Below are 17905 nucleotides of genomic sequence, written 5' to 3'. Positions count from 1 at the left end.
AGTCATAGCGCAAGAAAAAGCAAACTACTGATATGGGCCTTGGACCCATCTCTGATGGCAAAAAACTCATAACTAGGGAGGACACTTGTGACACTAAAATCCCCAAAGGATTTGTCACAATATACTCAGGTGATATCACCAAATGGTTCACAGCATTTAAGAGAGTCTGAAGAGCCAGGAAAGTTGGATAGAAGTATTTGGGCTCTCTCATTTGGGAACTATCCTCTGGTAAATGCAGGGATAGACTCCTGACATTGAATGAGACACATACTGAGTCCTGTGACCTCACGAAGTATACCCTGATTAAGGGCTTTGGACTCACCACTGAAGAGTACAGGATCAGGTTCAGGGAGATTTACAAAACCCAGAGTCAGACCGGGGTAGGTTTTGTGGATTTATCAGTGAAAACACGAGGTGGCTAGCTAAAAGGTAACAATACACATTATGATAAAGGATTTTATATTTTAATTATGAAAGAACATCTGTTAAGTAATTGTGTTCAAGAGAAGTTACATCAGCACCAGGTAGAAATAGGTCCACTTTCTCTTTAAGAGTTAGGAAAGACGGCAGACCATTGTGTCAAAACAAGGGTGGCCCAAACTATCACTCATGGTGGAGGGAGTGATCATAAGAGGCCAAAAATCCCTCCCACAGAAAAGATGGTGACCAGACAAATGATAAAAGCAAATAGTCTTCTATAGGCCCTCAAAAATATTCTCAGGAGGGTGGGCCCAGGGACTCTTCACAATCCAAGGGTGATTACAAAGATAAAAACTGGAATCACAAAAAATGCTTGGTGTCATTACTGTAAGGCTCTTAGGCACCAAACTGGAGACCCTACCTGTCCCCTTAAAAAGAATGCCTTTAGTGCACCTGCAGTAAATGCAGTGGTAAGTCTCCAGATGGTATTCCAGGGATCCCACTGAGGCAACTCTAGTTTCAGAGGGTGGAGTGAATGTAGCTGCCCTGGCTGTCTGGCCCAGTATTCCGGAGAGATACAGACAACAGCCACATATCAATGGGTTTAGATTTGAAGCCCTGAGAGACACTGGTGCCAATGTCACTATGTTGACTGAGCAACTATTACTCAGATCAGTACTTGACTGGTGAGGCATATACAGTCCTCTACGCTGTGTCGAAGTTTGACTCTTGCTCTAAGCAAGACTGCTGGATTAAGGATGAGACCACTTTTGTTTGTAGGTGACTAGGCCAATCCTACAACAAGTTGCATCTGTGGTTCCAGCCCTCCCAGCTCACAAGCAGTACCTCACCAAAAACCCAAACAGTAAAAGGTGATTTGTGGCAGCCTTTACGCATGGACTCAAGAGTGCGACATCTCAGGGAGGTCGTGGTTAAATGGAGATTACCCTTTTCTCACATGAACAGCATGTCTAAGGCAATGAAAGAAATGCAGTAAAAATGTTCTGTAGGTTTTATTAACAAGACTGCAATCTACTATAAATTGCATGGGCTGCAATGAGTAGGATAATGAACAATGCAAGAAACAGAATGGTAAAAACAAGAGTCATAAATACAAAGAGCCCCACCATCTTGAAAGAACATGAGAAGAGCCACTCAACCCTCGTTACCTTGGAATGAGGTCCCTAGATCATACTCCATGGTGACACGAAGACCAGGTCAGCATCAATGGAAAGTTCAGCATAGATAGCGTTGATGGCATCTTGTAAGAATCCCTCTGTTTATCTTGTCTGTGTGAGATGTATTTATACAGATCTGGTAGGACTCCTGACCCAAGTATAAACAATAGATATGAAGGCATGCTTGGGGTGTCAATTATATAAAACAATTCCCTGAAAAGGTACATTATGTTACTAGCACACGAAAGTGGGAAAGTACATAATGTAAATACGTATGTATCTCATTCATCTTTGACGCTGATAGTGATGCCTTTACAGAGTGGCACTGATAATATGAAACTAAAACATCTTCCGAACTACAAACATAGCAGACATCTTGGAAGAGATAATTAAATAAATGTGCTAAAACAGAGCAAGCTAAGTAGGTTAAAGGTCACTGGGTGACAGGTCACAGGCCTGCAAGCCAAAGGCAAAGCTGAACTCCTGATTCCCATTAAAGTTAAATAGGATCCACAACAGCTGTTAATCAGGCTAAGGTATATCCCATGATGATGATGGTATATTTAGAATGGGGAGGGGTTACTGGCCAGAAGAAGGTTGTGGTATCTCCTGCGATTCCCGTGTAGTGTCCGCTAGGCAAAAATATTGAGTCCTCACCATGGGCTGTGGTCAAAAGAAAGACCCATACAGCTATGCTGGGTATACCCAAATGGGTGTGTGTAAAAACAAGAGCATAGTGCAAAGCCCAGAGCGAAAAAGTAGAGTTGGAGTCTGGAATAAAGGCCCAACCTACTAAGAGAAAGGACAAGAAGTCTGGGAAACTAGCTTCCAAAAAGAAACCAGATCAGGTCCCCTCTCCTCTGAGAGAGATGACCTTTCAGCCCCATAGGGAACTGAGCCTCAGGAACTTGGGCCTTACACGGCAGAGCTCTTGGGCCCAGGAGGACTCTCTAGGGAAAATCTCTGCCAGGGGAAGAGGACCTGTCTCACTCTTGAAGGCCTGAGACCGCAAGCTGCTGATCAGGGGAAGGGAGATGTCAGTAGTTCCCACAGGACCTATTGGGAGGAGGGACTCCTTTACACTGAGGCCAGAGACCCCATAGCTGGTACCACTAGGAGAGTGATAGTCCCTCAGCTGTTTAGAGAATTTTTCCCCACATTGGCCCATGACATCCCCCTAGCTTGGCATCTTGACCAAGCTAAAACTTGGAGTTTGTTAGTGAACCAGTTCTACTGGCCAGGCATGTCCCAGAAGGTGAAGGAGTTTTGTAACTCCTGTGCCACCTGTGAAGCCAGTGGCAAGACAGGAGACCATCCAAGGGCCCCCTTAATTCTACTTCCACTGGTTGGGGTTCTCTTTGAGAGGGTAGTGATTGACATTGTTGGTCCCCTACACCCTCCAACAGCATCGGGAAAACGGTTTATACTGGTTGTAGTGGATCATGCAACCAGGTATACTGAGGCAATTGCCCTAAGGACTGCTACTGCCCCTGCAGTAGCTAGGACCTTCATTGGTATATTTGCCATAGTGGGCTTTCCAAAGGAGGTGGTGTCAGACAGAGGTACACACTTCATGCCTGGCTACCTGAAACATATGGGCTGAATATGGTGTGACCTCTAAGTTCACTACCCCATATCACTCAGAAACCAATTGCCCTGTTAAAAGATTCAATAAGACATTGAGTGAAGTGATTGGTGGACTCCCTGAAAAACTCAAAAGTATGTGGAATGTCTTACTTCCATGTCTGCTTTTCACTTACAGGGAAGTGCCACAAAAGGGGGTAGGTTTCTCCCCCTTTGAACTTCTGTTTGGGCATCCTGTGAGGGGACCACTTTGTTTTGTGAAGGAGAGATGGTAGAGTCCTGTCAAAGAACCTAAACAGCATATTGTGGAGTAAGTGCTTCGCCTTTGCTCTTGAATGGCTGAGAACATGAAAAAAACCTTCCAAAAACCTTCATGGCAGCCAAGAGCTCCAGAGGCTCTGGTATCACCTAAAGACTGCACTGGTTGAGTTCCAACCAGGGCAGAAGGTGTGGGTGTGGAGCCTGTGGCTCCTATGGCCCTCCAGAACAAATGGAGTGGACCTACCGTATCCTAGAAAGGAAAGGGAAAGTCACCTACCTGGTGGACCTTGGCACTTGAATGAATTCCAAAAGGGTTATCTATGTCAGTCGCCTTAAACTCTATCACGACAGAGCTGAAATGACCATGCTCATGGTCACTGATGAGGGAGAGGACGCTGAAAGTGAACCTCTCCCTTATCTCCATTCCAGCAACCTGAAAGATGGCTCAGTTGAAGGAATGCCCTTATCAGACACCCTTACTGACCAATAAGAGACTGACTGAGATCAAGCCTTGCATCCGTATGCTGAGCTCTTCCCTGTGACCCCTGGCCAGACTACATGGTGTACACATGATGTGGACCCTGTGAGAGCTTACCTGCCAGAAATAAAATCTACAGACAATCTGATCATGTCAAAGAGAGCATCAAAGCTAAAGAAAGCAAGATGCTGGAATCAGGAGTTATAGACCACTTTGAGAGACCCTGGGCAAGCACAGTTGTCGTAGTCCCCAAGCCTCATCCCCAGGATGGAAAGATAAATGAGGCTGTGTGCAGACTGTAGGGGCCTCAATGGGGTAACAAAACAGATGCACACCCAGTTACTAGGGCTGATTAATTAATTGACAGGTGATGGGCAACCAAATATCACTGGGGAAAGGTTAGTTTCATCCTCTTCGTTTGGGAGGGGGGTCATGTGGAAAAGGGCCTCTTTTTGACATGGTTACCAGCCCCCACTCTGTGCCTGGTATATGATGTGATTTAGATTGAAAGTGCACTGAGTTTCTGCTAACCAGGTCCCTAGTGCCAGATCTTTTTCCCCAAACTGTATAATTGTTTCCCCCAGTTGGCAAATCGTTTAGCACCCTCTGTATGCCCCTAGTAAATGGTACCCCTGGTACCTAGGGCCTGAGGTACTAAAGAGGGTCCTTAAGGGCTGAAGCATGAATTGTGCCACCCTAAGAGCCCCCTCTGAAAATCTCGACATCTAAAGACACTTCTGCCCCCATCACCCCTGAGCCGTGGAGAAGATTACCAAAGGTGCATGCCTAGGCCTGAGCATCGTGAGGCCTGAGCCCCACTGTTGCTTCAGCCTGACTGGCCTCCTGGCCAGAGCCTGCAGTCTCGTTTTGCAGTGACCGATCTCCATAGGAACATATTGGGCACCTGACGCTGCTATGCACTCTGCACTCGGTTGCCTCTGTGCCGCTGAGGGTGTACTGTGGATGCTGCCTTGGACCCACACCCACTACTGACCTTAACCCCAGGAGATTGATTTTGTAAGTCGCTTTGTTTTACATTTTTGCAGAACTTATTTTTCCTCCCATAGGATAAGATTGCAGAGCTCAGAAATTGCACTGACTACTTTATAAAGTGAAAGGAATTCCTATTTGAAAACTGACTTACCGCAACAATTTTTCTGTGATGCCTAAACATATATAAAGTTACTTGCTAATTTTATAATTTGGTGTGGATCTCCTTTTTGGGTCTTGTGCCTCATTTATTGACCATTGTGTGTATTTGTGTATGTCTTGCACTCCTCTGTGTTAAGCCTAAGGCTCTTTGACCACACTACCATTAAATAGAGCACTTGGAAATTGCATAGCCTTGTCCACTCACTGGGAAACCCCTGGACCATGTACACGGTATTCACATACCAAATAAAGGGCCAGCTTCCTGCAAGATTTATTAAAGGTGTGACACGCTCCCTCCCAAACTGTTTGTGATGCCGCAGTTTGACCTTAACTTAGTCTTTACATTTCTCATTTCTCATGTTCATGCCATGGAAGCCGATGCTTAGTTGCTCATTGCATTTCCTGACTTTAAAGACCATCTTCCTCATTGCAATCACATCTGCTCGTTACATGAGTGCACTCAATGCACTTTCACTGTAACTGTCATATGCCTCTTTTCCGGACAAGTTGATGTTGAGGACAGGACAGCATTCTTGCCAAAAGTAATGACTCTGTCATGTTGATCAATCCAACACCCTCCTTGTGTTCTTTGCTCCTCCTCCTCACACCTCAAACAGAGCAGGAGTGGCTCCATCAGCTGAACCCTAAGATGGCTTTAAGATTTTATTGGATCATTCTAAAGTACACCATGTGAATGATAACTTGTTTGTGGGGTTCTTCGTGGCAAAGAAATGGAAGAGTGCATGAAAAGTCCCTGTCAAGGTGGATTGCTCTCTACATGGAGATCTGCTGTGCACTAGCCAAGAAGCAACTTCTGGAAGGTCTGAGAGCCTATTCCACCAATGCCTAGGCTACTACCAACTTGTTGGTGCTCTGTGTGCCTGTCCTTGACATTTACCTGGCTGAGACATGGGCATCAGTGCATACATTCAGAAAGGACATCCAGGTTCGACATGAAATGCCTTTTTTTTCCCCTCACTTCATCCTTCAAGACATTTTAGACATTTTGGTCTGGTCCGAGTCCAATCCACAGACCCTCAACCTGGAGATGTACTGCTTTGGTAGCTATTATTAGGGAAGGAATCTGTGATTAGATATAGCCATAGGAAGAACAAGTTTCTTACCTTTGGTAACAATCTTTCTGGTCGGTACTCTGTGTAATGTCTGATTCCTCACTGCCCATCCACTTCCCTGTTCTGTGGAGTGGCTTCTTTTTATCATCTGTAAGGGTCCCAGGTTAGGAATTTGGTACTACATATTGTTCATATTCTGCCCCTGAGACTGTGGAAAGAGACAAGCAAGAGAATAACATGATGGTGCAGGGGTGGCACTGATATGCGGCTTCCCTCCGCCACCCCAGGGGCAGTGTCTAGCCACATGGAGCTACTTAATGGCACGCAAGCGTATTGCTGGTGCCTTGGGAGTATTGTAGGGTGAGGAATGTGCGGTTAGAGCAGAGGTCTTCAATCTGGGGGTCACGACCCTGAGGGGGGCCGTTGGTCCTGGAAAGGGGGTCGCGCATTCCCCCAGCCAATTGTTAAAATGCCTCAGGTGAACTTTGATTTATTGAGTCTCCTGTGCTGTGAAAGCTAAGAAGGCCTTCATACCAGGGTGCCTGTTTCCTGAATGAAATGCAAATGTGCTCTACGAGCTGATTGCAAATGTAAAGAGTAATCTGCGACTGTAAAGGATGCTTGGGAGCTGATAGAATCACAAAGCTTTGTGATGACAAACATTTATTCGTTTTTAGGGGTATTGCAAAGAGTTAAGAAGTGTGTGCTTTCAATTGTAGTTACACAGCACTTACTTCACCTGGAGGTGTTGAAGGGACAGCTATTTAAAAAAAAAAAAAAAAAAATTAAAAAGGTGTTGCATATGCTCTGGTATTACTTGAATCTACTATCTTACATATTCACAGTGCTTTCTCTCACAGGTTGTGACCTTGTGGCACTAAAAATACACCATTATTCTCAACTGTATATACCAGGATTTAATCCTGTCGCTCTCTGGCTACACACAGACCTCTGCAGTGCATTAACTAATAGAGGTTTCATAATGTACTACAGTGCATTTCCCACTGAGTAACAACTTTCTTTTATTTATTTTTCATTTAAACTGGCTGTTAATTTAGATCTGGCTACCAGACGGCGAAAGACTTAAAAACAACTTAGAATATTTTGGGGTTTATTTATGAGAGGCTTGCACTAATGGAGCATCACTTTTTTTGAAGCTCCAGCGGCACAATCCTCTCAATCATACGTATGAGGTGACGTTAAGCCACGCTGCGTGGCTTTGAATGGCCTCATAGTTAAGGAGTAAGGCAAAGCAGCACAAGCGTCAAGGAGGTGTTTCATGGTCATTGTGGTGGGTGTTCCCACGCAACACCCATGGATGTTGACGCTGTGCCAGATTTACAAAATCACGTAAACTGGAGCAGTACCAAACCTTACGCCTCCCCAGAGAAGGCATAATGATGAGAAACTTTTTTATTTCTCCTTGTTTTTCCTCTTTCCATGTGTGCCACACATATAGAAAGAGGTACAATGCCTCTCTGGATTGTTTTTGTGCAGGAAGGTGCTTCGTCTTGCACAAAAACAATCCTGCCTAACTTGGCGCTAGGCAGCAATTTGTGCACCAGTACAGGGAGAAAGTACAGAAATGCACTGTATTTCATAAATACGGTCCATTCCTGCCCTTTTGTATTGACGTAGGGCAGTGTAGCAAGAAGACTTGTGGCACTGTCCTACGCCAAATCCTTATAAATGAGGAAATTTGTTTTTAGCTACACCTTTGACCACGCACCCACACTCACTGATCTTTGGTTTGCTAAACACTGTTTAATATTAATATTATTTCCTCACTGTAAAAATTATTTGCTGTGGGAAATTGGGACTTTTATTATTGTTGATGATGAGGAGTACCAGGTTCTAGAACTTTTTATCAGAAGTGGGGGGTCCTTACACCTAAAAATCTTTGAGAGGGGGGTCCCGGCATAAATATTTTTGAAGACCTCTGAGTTAGAGTATCCTCCAGAAAGTGTGTTACCAAAGGTAAGTAACATGTTCTTTATACATACAACAACAATGTGACATTTGTTCTGCAGATTACTGATGGTCTTAGGAAATCGGAATGAAAAATTCAGTTAAGGATAGTACAGTGCTATGAAAAATGGCAAAGTCTTTTACTGCAAAATGTTGAAAGTAGAATAATAGTAAAGGACTTTAATTGATCACCATGTATTTGCAAAAAAATTATATTTTGTGAATTGCCACTGTTGTAGCATATAATAAAGGTCACTGTTTCATTCACAGAGAATCAATTTTAGCTTCCATACAAAGGGACCATAAGCCGTGCTATTAGCAGTAAGCACAGTATAATATTGCACTACAAAGAAATAAACTTTCCAGCAAAAACTGAAAATGTGAATGAAGACTTTTGCGACTTCACCCACTCCTGCTATTACAATGATAGTGTAGTTGTTTTGTTCCTTAAGACACTAAGGGGGTCATTCTGACCCTGGCGGTCGTTGACCGCCAGGGTCAACGACCACGGGAGCACCGCCAACAGGCTGGCGGTGCTCCCAAGGGCATTCTGACCGCGGCGGTTCAGCCGCGGCCAGAAAGGAAAAACCGGCGGTCTCTCGCCGGTTTTCCGCTGCCCTACAGAATCCCCCATGGCGGCGGAGCGCGCTCCGCCGCCATGGGGATTCTGACACCCCCTACCGCCATCCTGTTCCTGGCAGGTCTCCCGCCAGGAACAGGATGGCGGTAGGGGGTGCCGCGGGGCCCCTGGGGGCCCCTGCAGTGCCCATGCCAATGGCATGGGCACTGCAGGGGCCCCCGTAAGAGGGCCCCACGTAGTATTTCAGTGTCTGCAAAGCAGACACTGAAATACGCGACGGGTGCAACTGCACCCGTCGCACCTTCCCACTACGCCGGCTCAATTCTGAGCCGGCGTCCTCGTGGGAAGGTTGATTTGCCCTGGGCTGGCGGGCGGCCTTTTGGCGGCCGCCCGCCAGCCCAGGGCAAATCCCAAAATACCCTCAGCGGTCTTGCGACCTCGGAGCGGTATTTTGTTGGGGGAAGTCTGGCGGGCGGCCTCCGCCGCCCGCCAGACTCAGAATCACCCCCTAAGACATCAATGTGCTGGTTACCACTGCTAAAGTGTAATAAAGTGCTTTGCTTCCTCAATGAATCATGCTATTTACCCTATTTGACATCCTTTAAGTGCATTGCAACTGGTACCCTAACTGCATCAGTGGCATGGAAAGTTAAATGCCATATGTGTAATGCAGTGCATGTTTACACCACCTGTATATGACAAGAATATTTCTCTGCCAGAGCATCACTGTGTTCCAGCTTGGCTGCAGTTTAAGTGCAATGCAGTGGCACATGGCTGGGGAAAATGCTCTTGCCATGTAGGAAAAGCTTATTTTTGAGTATTCATAAGTCACCCCTAAAACTGCCCTGTAAACCCCACAAACAAGTGTGCTAGTATATAAAAACAGGGCACACTACATATTAGAGATATTGTGCCCTCACAGTGAAATAAAACCCAAGAGTGATTTAACTATGTAGGGCTAAACATTTTAGGCTTAGGTGGGTTTATAAACTTTATTTTTCACCTCCACTTAGAAAAGTACTTTCCTGCTTAGTTTTTTAAAATCTGACTTTATGGTGTAATCAGATTTTTAATAACCTAAGCAGAAATGTAACTATGAAAATGTCCTTCAGGCTGATGCTTCATCCAATACTGGCTTAAAACATGTTCTGTTGCTCATCGCACCTCCAGAGCTAGAATATGCATATTTGTCTGAGATAGTAAATGGCTGTGGCTTAGAGGGAAATGGCTTGCTTCTGGTATCAGGAAAGGCCAGTTGTCGTTCACTGCTGACCTTTTAGCACAAATTAGATTTCTGGGATTAGACAGGGACAGTTGGTGGAACAAAGGGCAGCTTTAGCATTATCTCTTTTGACTTAGAATTACCAAGAAGGTTATCTTCAAATCTTCCCTCGACCCTCTTAGATGGTTAGGCTCCAGGCATAGTAGTAAGTGAATCCAGTTTTGACCCTGTCAGTTTGGCAAACGGCCAAGAAGCCAAAGATCGGCCTGAGCTATGGCAGCTAGGTCCCACCATCTTGAAACAGTAGCTCCTCAGAAATGTTACAGTAAGGCAAAGAGCAGGTGGAGGGGATGCGAGAAAATTGTTTGGATTGGTGTGTAGAATTCCACCAGTAACTGGCTAGTGCACAGGGTACGTATGGCATCTCCTCCTCCACCTCTCCAGAACATTCCTGGACCTGGGAAGAACCATAGATAGAAAAAGACCATGCAGGAATAACAATCCTGACTGCTGGCTCCTGCAGTAAGAAGATGCCTCACTTAAGGACTCCTGAATCCTGCTGATGCTTTGGAACTGGAACTGCTCTCCAAGGATCAAGTGGTTGGCCTCCTGTTTACCTGCTTCACGATTTGTTGTAGCTTGCTCAGGTTCTTCTTGGTGGTTCCGGCATAGAGGGCGTTGCCATAGTCAAGTCTGCTTGTGATCAAGGCTTGTGTCAAGGTTGTGTGGCAGTTGCTTGGTATTCATCTGAAAAACTTCTGTAGGAGTCTGATGGTGTGGAAGCAGGTGAATGCGACTGAGTTAACCTGTCTAGCCATGGTGAGTGCTTAGTCGAGGAAGACGCCTATGTTTTGGGGGTGGGTGGTGAGGGCAACCAGGAGTCGTCCCAGGCTGAGGAGGATGGTCCCAGGATGAGGATCATATCTTGTCAGAGTTCAGCTTAAGGCAGCTCCCCTTCATCCAGGCAGCAACTGCTTTCATTCCGTCGTTTTCATTCAGGGAGATGATCAGCTGGGTTGTCATGAGCCTAGGAAACTGTTTAGACCGTAGTCCCTGACGACAGGGGCGAGCAGGACATGTAAATGTTGAACAGCGTGGGGCTTAAGGAGGATCCTTGGGGTATTCCACAGCTGATTTCTGTAGGTTCTGACATGTGTAACTGGAGCCTGACTCTGCGTTCTGCCTGTCAGGAAGGAGGGTATCCATCGAAGGGCCTTGCGGCGTATGTCTGCTGTGTGGAGTCTGGTGCATACGGTGCAGTGGGACACTGTATCGAAGGCGGCCGATAGGTCTAGTAAGATGAGAGCTGCTGTTTGTTTGGTCGAGGAAAGAGTGGATGTCATCTGTGGCGAAGAGCAGGGCGATCTCAGTTCTTTGGTTAGTTCTGAATCCTGATTGGGGGTTGTCCAGTATGTTGTCCCTGGTACGCTTTCTCTGCGACTTTAGCTGGGAAAGGCAGCAGTGAGATGAGGCGGTAGTTCTTGAGATCTGATGGATCGGCTGTGGGTTTCTTCATTAGCGAGTGGATCTCGGTGTGCTCCCAGTCCTCAGGGAAGGTTGCTGACTCCAGGGAGCAGTTGATGGACTTGCGGAGCTCGGGTGCAAACGAGGCACTGGCCTCGTTGAAGACGTTGTGGGGGCAATGGTCGGTAAGGGTTCTGGAATGGATGCTGCTTATGATAGAGCGAGTCTCGTCCGTTGTGAGGGAGGTCCAGGCGTGCAGGAGCAGTGAGGGTTCGGTGGATCCTGGTTGGGGCGTTATTGGTGAGTTTGTAGAGTCTAGGGGTTCGAAGGTGTCCTAGATGTCCTTGATTGAATGTGTCAACAGTTTTGTGAAAAGTCTTGAGTTTTAAACAATCATAGTTGTATGCCGGACCCTTCGCTTAGCTGTACTAAGTTACAGAGTAACTTGAATTCTCCCTGTAAGAGAACATAGATTCCCACTTTTGGTTTCTCAACCTTCTAGTGGCAAACGTGGAACCTTTCTTTGAGCATGCAATCTGGCCCTAGCCCAAGAAGTCATTGGCATCAGAATGCCACGATTTTAACAAAATGATCTACAACCAAGAAAATAAAACCAAGATAGATGGCAGCCAGCCATTGCTTGTGAATGTTTATGCTTGCAGATTTATTCGATGTTTGGGCTGTATCAGCATTCAGTTCTAATAACGATAACTTCAACAGTTGGATTTGGCACAAATTGATGATTGACTTTGAAATACATTTTCATTGTGGCACCTTTCGCTGCAGTATTGTTTGTGATGCACACATTACAGAAATTGGAGGATACCAACTATTTCAGTACTGTACAGTTAATGTGTGCAAGAAATAAAGTTCGAATGGTTGCTTTAGATGGGTGGTTTTTAATGATCCTATTATTAGAGCTTCCAAAGTAGTCACTGCAAAGGTTTTTCACGATATTGCAAGCTTTTTCAAGAGCTATATTAAACTGTGATTTAGTATCAGGTGATTTACTATACTGTTATTTAACTTTGTTACGTCTTCCAATGTTTTAGGTACTTTCAGAGTTTTAGCTACTTTTGGAGATTATGTGATATTAGCAGAATGTATTGTTTTTGATTGAGCAATTACTAGCTTGTACAGGGACAAAGGTCTAATTGTATTTTGGGCACTGATCTTCATATTGTCGAGGTAATCTCCCTTTAGCAAAGCGTGTTTAATCACAGTCATTTTTGGATTTGTTTTTAGGGCCCGGGAAGAGGCTCTTGGATATTTATAACATAAGGATGTGTTTAGTGAACACGTAGGTTACCTTTACAGAATAAGTACATCACAATTGACACAAGACTAAATCGGTGAAATCACCCCATCCTTACCCACACATTTATCTATAATAGTGACAGCAGTAATGGTATTTTTTTTAAGCATGTTACTTAAGGTTTATTAAAATATAAGTAAGTTTAATTATCAACAATTCTTACGTGGGGCAGTGGCTTGGAGGGCAGGAATGGCTAATTGCTCTTTGCTGAGGCATTAACTAGGCTAATGCTAAACATTTCATAATCCTGCGTAGACCATAATTGAAAATTCCCCCATACATGGCTAATCCTGCCGGCTTCATGTTCTTGCTGGTTGGAGTGCTTGGAGGGCGCCGACATCTAGACAAAGCACTTGCAATGAATGCCGCCTGCTAACATCTTACGTGAAGGTGTCAGTGGAGAGTAGCGGTGGAAAGATGGATCCTGTTCCTGGACGGTGGAGTGTCCTCCACTGGATCATCTTGGGAGGTGGAAGATCCAGACACCATAGGGAGAAGGGCTGGTTCTACTTGCCACAGGTACCCCCTTGGAGTGAGAATTCTCAGAAGCCTTGATACGAGGCTGGTCCTGTTCTACTCAGGCCAGTGAAGACCCTTGCTGGAGTGGTGGTGATATGGTGTTGCTGGGACCTCTGAGACTTTGTGAGGTTGGAGACGTTCCTTGGGTCTGACTGCTGGGTGGGTGGGTGTGTTGTGGGCTACTTGACATCCTGCTCTGCCCCCAGCTGGGGCCCGGGAAGGAGGGGGGAGTGGTTTGTGACACACTGTGGCATAATTCTGATTGCGTCCTGATAGAGCAAGTGGACTAAGTGTTGCCTTGAACTGACGCCTGCTGCAAGAGTTGGGACTGAGGCTTCATGCATCACTAACTGTCTGGTGGCATGTACTGCCTTCCTTGCTAGATTGTAGTCTGAAAGCTACCTACTCATGCTACCTGCTCATCCCAGATATCCACCAAGGTACTCATTATATGGGTGACTGTGGGGCCCAAATTCCACTTTAAATGGCTCTCAGATGGCTGTTTCCCTCTAAGCCTGATCTGTACATTGAGATGCAGCCTATCATTGACAATGGTGCTTGGAATAAAGTGGAATAAACCAATGCCGTACTCCCCAGCTTCTCCCTGCCACGTCAATCCCCCTCTAATGTATTTGGGACACTGGCCAAAGAGAAATGCAATCTGCAGCCTCACTGGCCAAAATGAACAAATTTAACCAAGCAGGTTCCACCGGTAACCATACAAGTGCAGGTTTTGTGATGTGTCTATGGAGTGGTGGGCAAAACCCTTTAGGCTTAAGATACAATCGCAATACATCCAGCTGTCTACACACTTGATAGCTCCTGCATACCAAATCAGAAAGGTGGGTTCTCATGTGGCCCTCTTGCTGCCGACTTTTGTGGAACATATTCATTTGTCACTGAAGTGGAATGGCGGATCTCTGAACTAGAAGGCGTGGGTTAGGGTCTAAAGTCGGGAGTGGACAACTTATCCTGTTCTAATGCCCTCTTGGAATGAGTGAACACGCTGAAAGGAGGACCCACCGCAGTAACATTTGTCTCTACCTGAACACTTTCTGTACTCTTGGTTTTGCTGCTGGAAGCCAGATTTTGGAACTCTTCCCCTGCTTTGTAATCAAAATAAGTCAGCAGGCACTGGCTCAGACACCACCTTCAGCCCCCAGTCCCATCCCCCCTCCCCGAACTCTCTTTACTAGAATATTAAACTACTGTGACTCTTTCCTTTAGGTGTCATGCAACAGGATAGCCATCTACTGTGAATCTAGCCAATCCTCCTCTTTCCAGGCTATCCGAGGCTTGTACAGCAGCAAGGAAAAATCTTTGATGGGCTGAAAGAAAACCTGAAGGTAGTGAAACTTGACTAGAGGTCAGTATAGCCTGCAAAAAGCAAATTACTCTTAAATTAGGAGGCATGTTTCTTTCACCCACCCTAGGCTGTCTGAGACAGGGTGGCCAAGTGAAAGGTGTTCTTGGGTTGAGGTCTCCTACTAGATCTTGCCTCTGGACCCGGAGTGGGCCATACATAAAGAAAGGCAATGGATAGGTAGATAGTGAAGACAGGCTTAAACCTGGATCAGCCTGAAATGCATTGACTAAAATTGGACCAAAGATACATTAATAGATGCCATGTTCAACCACAGAACTTCTGGGGCCTAGGCTGACCATTCCTGACTCTGTATCCCTGCCCAAAGCATAAATGATGTGGGATAGTTGAGGTTTGCCTCATGTAAAGGACTCCTAGCGAGCCCTATACCTAGAGGCCCTTCCACCCTTCTCTTGCCTGTGCAATTTCTCACTTCAATCTGTCTCATCACCAATTTTCTGTTTGGTGTCTTCGATTGTTTGGTGTCTTTACTAGGGTTATTACTACTGTTTCAGGATTAGTATAGACATGTTACCAACAGGTACTTTATGTGCAGAAGTGTAGGGTGGCTGGAGTGGTGATAAGTAAAATGTATAGATATATATTGTTCTAGATATTTAGTCCACTGGCATTAGTTTAGTTCTCAGCACACATGTGGCTTGATCGCTCCCCTTACACATCTGTGATGTCTAGTAATGCTAATGTATCCTCACTCGTGCCGCTCCACATTTGCAGCTGGAATTTAAATGGCCTGCTAAACAAAGTGAAGTATGGTGCAATAATAAAAGCAGCCTATGAGGTACTACTCAAATGTCTTTTTGTTGCAGGAGATGCACTTAATGGGGACAATACGCTTTCTTAGTCCATTATTGAATTAATGTTGTAACTCAAGCAGGCATCACAAGGGGATCCCACAAAGCTGAGTTACTGATAAGACAGCATCAGCACTTTCAGTTGCCTCGTCCGTGGAGGGACTTGATGATGAGCTATATTGTGATCACTGAACCGCTGCATGGAATGCTCCTTTCTTTGGTGAGTGTGTATATCCCATCTCCACTGAATGTGACTTTCATGGAGACCGGCAGCTCCTTCTTGACCCAACTTTCCCAACACTCTTCTACTTTCCTAGTGAACTATACTGATTGCATGGGCCTCGTGGACGTGAGGAATTTACTTATTCCAGCGCACATAAATCTTTTTCGTTGACTGTTTTTGCTGCCTAGATTGGATCTCAGTCTGGTCCAAAGAGTATGTGTACTGGCCGAGAGCATCCCCCCACCCCCACCCCCACTGGTTCCTTTTTGTAGTCGAATTCACTGTGAAATACGGACAAAAGCGAGGTGGGTGGCTGCTCAGTGAGTGGTGGTTAATAGAGATAGGAAGAGAATCCTGCAAAGAGAAGCTGAACTCTACTTTGCACTTAACCAAGGTTCCTTGATCACCAGTCATAAAATGGAAAGCCTTTAATGCCTCCATCCATGGTAGGAGGATGAGCTGCATTGAAGGGCACAATGGATGTCAACAAGAAGAGGTGATACAGTTGGAAGTCTCAATTCTGGATCTGAAATCTCACTTGGTTTCCTCTTCAGCAGCAGAGATAATCAAGCAGATTGAACATAACAAAATTATATTGAGATAGACTAGCTTGGGCAAGGCTAAGGTGCCTTGGCTCACCTAACAAAGTTGGGCGTATCAGTAGCGCAACAAAGTGAGAAAAATTGTTGCAATGGCTCTGTAAATGAGGTGACTCCAGCAGACATATTAAATGTGTGATTTAAATGGACACAAAGTAACAGAAAGAAGAGCCTTTGCTCAGGCGTTCCCAACCTGTAATAGTGCCTTGTATACAGAGCGCAAACTCCTGGCTTCGAATGAATTGAGCAGGAATCCGTAGGAATCATCTCAGAGGAAGAGCTGTCAGCGGCATTGAGTCAACTCCAAATCTCTAGGTCCAAATGGGTTATCATTGAGTTCCTTAGTCAGATGTCATGGAAGAATATGTTCCTTTAACCCTTTCTGGCAATGCTTTAAGCATCGTGGTTCCAGGCATATTGCCTCAAAATCCGAGGAAGGCCGAAATGACACACATTTAAAGGGCTGGCACACCACCAAGATGTTTTACTTGTACTACCTGATATCCCGCATTAACTTAAAAGCCAAAATTATTGCTAATGTCGTCACCAACCGCCGAATCATATTTATTGGCTCCTTGTTCCAGCCTGATCAGTGTTGTTGTGGCACAATGATTCACCTAACATCTGATGGCGGCACAATGCCCTAGCTCTGGCCGACCCACTGGAGGGTCCATTAGCCTTGTTAATAGTCTACTTCAGAAAGGCATTTGACACAGTTACATGGGACTGTCTGGTCTCACCGCTAAAGAAGATAAATATAGATCACAACTTTACGAAAGATGTTAATCTACTGTGCAATCAATGTCTACAAGATTAGACAAGTTTTAAATTCAAAGAGAAATGAAGAAGGGATGTCTCATATTTCCTCTCCTATTTGTCCTTGCCATGGAGCCATCTATTGTTCACAATAGACAGCCAAGTGGAAGGGTTTAATTGTTCACCCAAGATTTAGGGGATGGTAGCACTGTATGCAGATGTTGGTCTTTTGCCATCACCCACACTGGTCAGGCTCCCTTCCTCGCAAAACATTAGTCGTGTTGAGGGATTTTCTGGCCTGATACCCAGCATAGCTAAATCAGTTGTCTTCTCTGTTAGAAATGGGGTCTCTAGTTGGCAGAGGTGTTCACCTTTGTCCGAATAGGGACCACAATCCTAGCCAGGGTAAGTCCCGCACAATCCAAATTATCCTGTGCCCACCCTCTGGTAGCTTAGCACTGAGCAGTCAGGCTTAACTTAGAAGCCAATGTGTAGAGCATTTGTGCAATTAATCATACAGTAACGCAGTGAAAACACACATAAATACACCACACAGGTTTAGAAAAATATATGAAATGTATCTGGTTAAATTAAGGTCAAACTATAAAGATTCAATAAGCACAAGTTGAGATATCACTTTTGCAAGATTAAAAGGAGTCTTAAATCTTACAAATCATCAGTTGTCTCTTGTTTGCACAAGTACCTGGTTTGCGTAAAAAATAACACTCAATGAGACCGCTGAGGAGATAAGTGGAAAAATAGGGTGCGCATCGGAATTTCCGGCATGGCACAGATAATGCGTTGTTTCTTTCCACACTGCAAGGGGCATTGCGTCAATTTCCTGCGTGCAGTCTTGGTTCCTCACTGCGATGCAGGGATCTTTTTTGACACCCAGGGATGATGCTTGGAAATCTGGGGCGTGCGGGACAATGTCACGG

At 45.2% G+C, this 17905-nt stretch overlaps 1 protein-coding gene across 6 annotated transcripts in view; it reads left to right on the top strand.

Annotated features, from left to right (window-relative positions):
* The window catches only part of AKAP13 (A-kinase anchoring protein 13), a 1053268-nt gene that overhangs the window by 317303 nt on the left and 718060 nt on the right, over positions 1-17905 (top strand). Inside the window, exon 1 of one of the 6 annotated variants that reach the window (XM_069222740.1) lies at positions 15527-15609. The exons of the other annotated variants lie outside the window; for them this stretch is intronic. Coding sequence (XP_069078841.1) covers positions 15556-15609 — 54 coding nt within the window. The 5' untranslated portion in view covers positions 15527-15555. Of the gene's footprint in view, positions 1-15526; positions 15610-17905 lie in introns of those variants that run through there. 6 annotated transcript variants of the gene reach the window in all.

Source organism: Pleurodeles waltl, chromosome 3_1, assembly GCF_031143425.1.
Source record: "Pleurodeles waltl isolate 20211129_DDA chromosome 3_1, aPleWal1.hap1.20221129, whole genome shotgun sequence".
Lineage (NCBI taxonomy): Eukaryota > Metazoa > Chordata > Amphibia > Caudata > Salamandridae > Pleurodeles > Pleurodeles waltl.
Note: the sequence above shows the minus strand (reverse complement) of the source record. Positions and strands in the feature narration are given on the sequence as shown.